This window comes from Maylandia zebra, linkage group LG3 (assembly GCF_041146795.1).
Source record: "Maylandia zebra isolate NMK-2024a linkage group LG3, Mzebra_GT3a, whole genome shotgun sequence".
NCBI lineage: Eukaryota > Metazoa > Chordata > Actinopteri > Cichliformes > Cichlidae > Maylandia > Maylandia zebra.
The window spans coordinates 44290294-44298704 of record NC_135169.1 but is presented as its reverse complement, the minus strand read 5'-3'; the positions used below and the strand labels follow the sequence as shown (position 1 = coordinate 44298704).

Sequence of the window (8411 nt, the reverse complement as noted above, 5' to 3'; positions counted from 1 at the left end):
TTTTCTCTTTTTTTCTAAACTGAGCACCTGATGGCTTTGAACTTTTCTTGTCCTCCAGTATGAACACACATCCCCCAACCCGAGAACCACAACAACATAACCTAATAGATCTACACCCTAGTTCACAGATATGCTTTGTCTAGGATTCAAATAATTTACAACCTTTTTACAATTTACAAAGACTTGTTTTAAAAGTGGACAGTGAAGGGGCCTGTCTAACATGCAAGAGCAAGTTATTCCATAATTTAGGAGCAACAATAGACAAGGCCCTGTCACCTCTGAGCTTCCTCCTGGATCTTGGTACTTCCAGGATTCCAGGATTCATCCCTACACACCGACTGGGTGTGTAGGGATAAAGAAGCTCAGAGAGGTAAGGGAGGGCAAGTCTGTGAAGACATTTAAAAATAAACATAAGAATTTTAAAATGAACTCTAAAAGACATAGGCAACTAGTGCAATGAGGCCAGGACAAGGGTTGACCAACCTATAACAGCAAAACATGTGCAAGTAAGGGAAAAAGAGTTTAAGGTTGTTATGTTCTGCTGTTCACAATTAAACACGTATCCATGTCCTTCCTTCCTGATCATTTCTACGAGTCTAACAAAGAGTATCACAAAAAACATTTCAGGTGCCTACATCAAGCAGCGCATTGAGAGGTAGGGGTGGGGGAAAAATTGATACTGTGTAGTATCGTGATATTTTGTATTTTCTAATAATGTATTTGTAGCACCCCACCCGTGATACGGAGTCTAAATCCACTTACCTCAGTTTGGACCCCCTAGGCGGGGTGTTAGGTTCGTTACAGCCTAGATACCACAAAAAGGTTCTGGTATAGACAGGAATCAGGGAAACTATCAGTAAACCTTTGCCTGCAAGTTAGACTTAACCAGTAGTAAAAGAATCAACCCCAGACAACTCTTTAACACAAACCAAACGTTTACTGAATGTAAGGGCAGGAAAAAGTAATGTATAAAACACCCTTTTCTTAACTCAACTCAAATGATATCCAGCTCCATAAACAAATGAAACATGCTGTGTAAATGAAATATTTCCCTTTGAAATTATGTTAAACAACACAAATTATGTTATCACCTCTTGGTAAGTGACTCACGAATGTACACTCAAAAATATGCTATATAATCCACTAGATACACAATATTCACACATGGGCCCCACACACACTCACATTCACACTTGTTGCAGGCCTGTTTGCTGCTCACGCCGGACGATGGAGAAAAATCCTCTTCTCCCCAGTAAGAGCACGAAAGTCCAACTTACAGTTCAGTTGCTCGGTAGGTTTCCGTTCGCCAGTCCCAAACTAAATTCACTCTCCGCTCTCCCTGCGGACCGGATGCTATCTCTGCTACAACGCGTTAGCCAGTCACTGTCCAGCTCTCCGACAGTCCATAGCGGCTGCCTCCGTGGCGCAGCCAGGCAGTCCGGGCTAGCCTTTAGCCTCGGCGGTCGTAGCTGGAAACAGTTTTTTCACGGTGGTGCGACCATTGAACACAACGTCACTTCCCCCACACTCTGTTGCGAAGCTCTCACACGGTTAGCTTTCTAGTCCGACACTCTTTTGTGCTAGGTAACTTCAGTAAAACTAGCTGAGTCTCTCACTTTGGTTCAGCTAACCTCGTGCATCTCTCCATGCCGTTCTCCTCTCTTCCTCCATTACAACAGATACACAGGTCCCGTTTCATGCTACCTTCACGGGCCTCCAGAAAATTAGAACTCTGAACAATACTTTAACTCTCTTCAGAGTTACATACCATAAAATAATACTTTATGATTAACATAACAGGTTCATTGCTCTAATTACCTGTATTTACCTTGTGACATATTACAGGGCAAATTACATTCAGAGTACAGTTAAATCACATAATATTAACTGTGAACACCTTATGTTACTGTGGCGTTTAAGTCCATGGGAATTACGAGTATCTACTCCCAAATTCCCATCCGGGCTACACCCTCCCCCTTCTAAATGCGTTTGATGCCCCTATCAAACCCCACAGATTTATAAACACAAAAATCTGTGCTTTGTTAGTCCAGCTCTAATTTAACACAGGAAGGGCATAGTGCTAGTGGGTGACACCATGAAGTCTGGCAAGTGTGATCTCGTGTTTCTTCGGGGAATTCCAATTCAATTTGAATGTACCCCCTGTAAGGATAGCTGGTCTCTGATTCACTTAGTCCCCAAATATCTAGGCCCGTAACAGAGCGTAAAGGCACATGAGACAAGTGTTTTGAATACCAGCTGTCAAAAATGATGGTCACCTGAGAGCCACTGTCTAAGAGAGCGGTGCAAGGTACACCATCTACCTTCACACCGGCTGTGGAGGGTGGCCCTACCAGTCCTTCAGGGAAACTAGGCGTCCTGACATTGACAACACTCCGGTTAACACCTACATTGGTGGTGGTCGGTTCTTTGGCAGGACTGGGAGTTCTATTACTTTCTCCCTGTTTCCGTTGAGCATGAATGAATTTCTGTATCACTTTAGGGTGGTTTTCTGGAGCCTTACACTTGGTAGAGATGTGCCCATCCTCCCCGCAGCGATAACAGAAAAAGTGACTGGGATCTCTGAGTGCTCTTGCTCCCCGCTGAAGGTGCGTGGGAGAACCATGGTGCCTGGGTGAGGGCACCGCAACCCCTTTGCTGGGGTTGACTGACATGACAGAGATCTGTTTTCTTAGCCTCACCACTTCTTTCTTTAATGCTTGGAAGTTTTTTTCTTCTCCCAAGCCGTCTGCTTCCACATTCTCTGTGGATGCTGCCCCAGGTGAATGGACACCTGGCACCCCGGCAGCAGTGGTGAGATCACTGACTTGGGTTTTCAGACCTTGTATCTCAAGTCTGAGATTTTCCACGTGTGCCCCTGTGGGTACAGTAGCGCTTTTGACATGCACGACTTTATTGAGGTTAAGTCTGCGCCGAGAAGCTTCATGGTCCTCTTCAATGCGGACCTCATTTAACAGCTGCAGAAAGGTAGGGGGATTATCTTTTCGTTTCCTTAAACGCAAACTTAACAGCATCAGGTCAGACCCTGTTGCACCTTTAATGAGCTGATCAAGACGTGCTTTGTCTATTAGGGCAGGAGACAGACCTCCCCTTTTGACCACCTTGCTGAGAGATCTCTCCATTCTTCTCAGAAACTCAGAAAGTTTCTCCCCTCTGTGTTGACATAGCATTCGGAAGGCAAAATAGAGTTCCTCTCCTGTTTCTGGTGTGTCAAAAGTATTCTCAATTACATCAATGTATTCTTGAGGTGTTGCTTCAGGGTTATTAAATCGTACAGCCTGTAAAATCTCCAACGCGGGACCCTTTACACTTTCCATTATCCTGATTTTCTTCTCTCTGTCAGGCCGATCATATTCCTCTATCATCAGTCGAGCCTGTAGTATCCAGTTCTCCAACTGCTCCTCTCCTGGGGGTGTGGGAACAACCCCTGAGAAGGTGCGCAACCTCCTGTAGCTGCTATTGTCACTGGCAGGCTTAGAGGTATTTTGCAGAAGGTCACCAACAGCTCTGATGATTGCTTCAGGAGTGGAGGCCTGAAGTGTGGCGGCAGGTCCCAAATCAGTTTGAGATGCCTGCCAGTCATCTGCAACCAGCTGGTCAACTGAACCATCCTCCTCCTCTAAGTGGCCGATGATTCTCCAGGGTGAATTGCTGCCATCAGCTAGAATGTCCAGAGGAATGGCTTTAGTATTTACCTTTTCTCTGCATTCACACAGTACAGTCAAACACTTGCTCTGAGGATCATACATACGTCCTCTAACCTTCACACGTCCAAGAACTTTAATGGATTGCAGAGTTCTTTCTATGACTTCAATCTCTGTGTCCTCGGGAACATCTTTAAGTAGTATGGCATGCGAAGGGTTAAGGCCTTCTCCTTTACACCAGTGCCGTAACTGAGCCATTTCTTGGTGTTGAGTGTGTGAATCTTACTGTATGTGTATAGTGTAACACAATACCAAACACAAACTGATTTTGCTCTGCTGTAACCTACTATAACTTCAAATCACCCTCTCTTTAAAGGTTGTCTGGGTCACAAGTTAATACTAATTACTACCAGTCTTTATCCCAGCGGTGCCTCCATTTTATGTAGCACCCCACCCGTGATACGGAGTCTAAATCGACTTACCTCAGTTTGGACCCCCTAGGCGGGGTGTTAGGTTCGTTACAGCCTAGATACCACAAAAAGGTTCTGGTATAGACAGGAATCAGGGAAACTATCAGTAAACCTTTGCCTGCAAGTTAGACTTAACCAGTAGTAAAAGAATCAACCCCAGACAACTCTTTAACACAAACCAAACGTTTACTGAATGTAAGGGCAGGAAAAAGTAATGTATAAAACACCCTTTTCTTAACTCAACTCAAATGATATCCAGCTCCATAAACAAATGAAACATGCTGTGTAAATGAAATATTTCCCTTTGAAATTATGTTAAACAACACAAATTATGTTATCACCTCTTGGTAAGTGACTCACGAATGTACACTCAAAAATATGCTATATAATCCACTAGATACACAATATTCACACATGGGCCCCACACACACTCACATTCACACTTGTTGCAGGCCTGTTTGCTGCTCACGCCGGACGATGGAGAAAAATCCTCTTCTCCCCAGTAAGAGCACGAAAGTCCAACTTACAGTTCAGTTGCTCGGTAGGTTTCCGTTCGCCAGTCCCAAACTAAATTCACTCTCCGCTCTCCCTGCGGACCGGATGCTATCTCTGCTACAACGCGTTAGCCAGTCACTGTCCAGCTCTCCGACAGTCCATAGCGGCTGCCTCCGTGGCGCAGCCAGGCAGTCCGGGCTAGCCTTTAGCCTCGGCGGTCGTAGCTGGAAACAGTTTTTTCACGGTGGTGCGACCATTGAACACAACGTCACTTCCCCCACACTCTGTTGCGAAGCTCTCACACGGTTAGCTTTCTAGTCCGACACTCTTTTGTGCTAGGTAACTTCAGTAAAACTAGCTGAGTCTCTCACTTTGGTTCAGCTAACCTCGTGCATCTCTCCATGCCGTTCTCCTCTCTTCCTCCATTACAACAGATACACAGGTCCCGTTTCATGCTACCTTCACGGGCCTCCAGAAAATTAGAACTCTGAACAATACTTTAACTCTCTTCAGAGTTACATACCATAAAATAATACTTTATGATTAACATAACAGGTTCATTGCTCTAATTACCTGTATTTACCTTGTGACATATTACAGGGCAAATTACATTCAGAGTACAGTTAAATCACATAATATTAACTGTGAACACCTTATGTTACTGTGGCGTTTAAGTCCATGGGAATTACGAGTATCTACTCCCAAATTCCCATCCGGGCTACATATTGATACAGGGACAGCAGAAATCAATATTTTATTACAAAAAAGGTTTTTGTGCTCTGACTTCAGAGCATGTTGATCCTTTTTCTGAGCAAGAATCCTGACACTCCTTCACTGTCCAAATGTGTTTAACTTTTTTTTGCCAGCAATAAACATGACAGTTTACTTATTTTAATCTAAGACATGTTTTATTTTAATTATGTTTAAAAAAATTTTATTTAATGTAAAATTATATTTTGTTTTAATTTACTTTCAAATTCTTCAGTTGCTGAAGGAGCTGCATAGTTTTCACAAATTGCATAGTTCAGAATAGCTATAATTGTACCAGATGGTTGCATTCAGTTAAGTTGGACTAGACTGTAATACAAACCGTTCAGTTTGTCAACAATAAAACTGACTGAAATGAGAGAAAGACTGAGTGCGAGACTTTGATATTAGATAAAATGAATATTGATAAAGTTTACCTTTATGTACAGAATCTGAATATAACAAAATATTTTAAAAAATTGCAATAATATCGTATCGTGCGTTAAGTATTGTGATAATATTGTATCGTGGGATGTATTGTGATTTCCACCTCTATTGAGAGGAGGTCAAGGGTTTGCAGCGCTGTCAACAAAACTACTTGGCTGGCTACTTTGAGGAATTTTAAAATATAAGGCATATTTAGAGTTATTTATCGAATTGTTCTTTGCTACATAATTCCATATACTGTCATGGTCCTGGGTCGGTGACCCAGTGTTTTTGGTTATGTACTTTTACTTTTGATAGTTTTGTATTTTCTAGCGTTTAGTGGTGTTCCCTCTGGCTGGTGTCTTCCCTGCTTGTGCATTCCCTTAGTGTAGTAGGTCTCTGTGTTTAGTCCGTGTCTCTGAGTCTGTGTCATTACGTGTATGTGTTTCCTGTTTTACTTTGAAGGGCTCTGTCTTATGTCAGTGTGTTCTGTTTACGTTTCCCCTGCCTCGTCAGTTATCATGTATTCCAGGTGTGTTCCCCTCCTGTTTCCCATCCCCTGATTCCTGGCGTGTGTATTTATAGTGTGTTACCGTGTCCTCGTTGCTGGTTCGTCTGTGTTGTTTCCCCTCGGTCTCCCTGCGACTCTCCGTATGTATTTCCCCGGACCTCCCTGCATCTTTGTTTCTGTTTTGTTAGTTTTACCCAGTTTAGGTTCTAGTTTTATGTTCCCAGTGCCATTGTGGTTTGTATTTCCTTTTGTTTAATAAATACTCACCCGCACCTGAGCTGCCGCATTTTGGGTCCTAATATATTCCACATGCCTGCCACACCGGACGTGACAGTACGAACCAGCCACCATGGACCCAGCGGCAGTAAACCCGTCCAAGGAGCTCCGGGACAACATTACGTATAATGTGGAGATTCTCCTTGGGCTTTGGCTAGAGAACCCTCCGGAGGAGCTTCGCCGCACCGTGGAAAGCCGGCTACTTGCCTACCATGGCTTCTGAAGTCGCTTCCTCCGACCATGGAGGCTTTTCTCCGGCACACACCTCACCTTCTCTCAGCCACTCCTGCCTCGCTGCCCGACTCACCGGATGTGATCTTGCCCGTCGGAGCCGTCTGCGGGGAGGAAACGTCGATCGCGCCACCGGTGCGGCACCCCACAGCCGGACGTTCGGACTTCCAATTCGCCGGCTGTGGTGAGTGAGGACTCTTTTCCGTTTTCGGACTGTGTGACTATTCATTCAGGGGCTGTGTTCTGTGCGGCAGATGATTATGTGAACAGCTTATCGCCTGCCCAGCAGCCGCTCTCAGCTCAGTTAGCTGCCCTGCAGCCGCTCTCAGCTCAGTTAGCTGCCCTGCAGCCGCTCTCAGCTCAGTTAGCTGCCCTGCAGCCGCTCTCAGCTCAGTTAGCTGCCCTGCAGCCGCTCTCAGCTCAGTTAGCTGCCCTGCAGCCGCTCTCAGCTCAGTTAGCTGCCCTGCAGCCACTCTTAGCTCTGTCACCAGTGTCAGCAGCTCAATCGCTCTCCACTCAGTCTCCTGTTCCCCCAGGGACACCCTCATTTCAGTCTCCAGTGTCACCCTCATTTCAGTCGCCAGTGTCACTTTCAGTTCAGTCTCCAGAGCCTCCAGTATCACTTTCAGTTCAGTCTCCAGAGCCTCCAGTGTCACTTTCAGTTCAGTCTCCAGTGCCTCCAGTGTCACTTTCAGTTCAGTCTCCAGTGCCTCCAGTGTCGCCTGTAGTTCACGCTCCAGCGCCTCCAGTGTCGCCTGTAGTTCAGGCCCCAGCGCCTCCAGTGTCGCCTGTAGTCCAGGCCCCTGCGCCTCCAGTGTCGCCTGTAGTCCAGGCCCCTGCGCCTCCAGTGTCGCCTGTAGTCCAGGCCCCTGCGCCTCCAGTGTCGCCTGTAGTCCAGGCCCCTGCGCCTCCAGTGTCGCCTGTAGTCCAGGCCCCTGCGCCTCCAGTGTCGCCTGTAGTCCAGGCCCCTGCGCCTCCAGTGTCGCCTGTAGTCCAGGCCCCTGCGCCTCCAGTGTCGCCTGTAGTCCAGGCCCCTGCGCCTCCAGTGTCGCCTGTAGTCCAGGCCCCTGCGCCTCCAGTGTCGCCTGTAGTCCAGGCCCCTGCGCCTCCAGTGTCGCCTGTAGTCCAGGCCCCTGCGCCTCCAGTGTCGCCTGTAGTCCAGGCCCCTGCGCCTCCAGTGTCGCCTGTAGTCCAGGCCCCTGCGCCTCCAGTGTCGCCTGTAGTCCAGGCCCCTGCGCCTCCAGTGTCGCCTGTAGTCCAGGCCCCTGCGCCTCCAGTGTCGCCTGTAGTCCAGGCCCCTGCGCCTCCAGTGTCGCCTGTAGTCCAGGCCCCTGCGCCTCCAGTGTCGCCTGTAGTCCAGGCCCCTGCGCCTCCAGTGTCGCCTGTAGTCCAGGCCCCTGCGCCTCCAGTGTCGCCTGTAGTCCAGGCCCCTGCGCCTCCAGTGTCGCCTGTAGTCCAGGCCCCTGCGCCTCCAGTGTCGCCTGTAGTCCAGGCCCCTGCGCCTCCAGTGTCGCCTGTAGTCCAGGCCCCTGCGCCTCCAGTGTCGCCTGTAGTCCAGGCCCCTGCGCCTCCAGTGTCGCCTGTAGTCCAGGC

General features: G+C 47.5%; 1 protein-coding gene across 1 annotated transcript; it reads right to left on the bottom strand.

Annotated features, from left to right (window-relative positions):
* Nucleotides 1-1280: 1280 nt before the first annotated feature.
* LOC143416745 (paraneoplastic antigen Ma1 homolog) lies at nucleotides 1281-3920 on the bottom strand. The gene is made up of 2 exons (XM_076882247.1): nucleotides 2277-3920; nucleotides 1281-1469 (listed from the first exon to the last, which is right to left on the bottom strand). The coding sequence occupies exons 1-2, from the start codon at nucleotides 3918-3920 to the stop codon at nucleotides 1281-1283; spliced, it is 1833 nt and encodes a 610-aa protein (XP_076738362.1).
* Between the last annotated feature and the right edge of the window lie 4491 nt (nucleotides 3921-8411).

Bases quoted from the DNA above. Each gene is read 5' to 3' on its own strand.
- LOC143416745 (XM_076882247.1), bottom strand. From the start codon at position 3,920: ATGGCTCAGTTACGGCACTGGTGTAAAGGAGAAGGCCTTAACCCTTCG. The intron at 1,470-2,276 runs GTGACCATCATT...AACTGTTTCCAG, and splicing joins TCTTAGACAGTGGCTCTCAG to CTACGACCGCCGAGGCTAAA.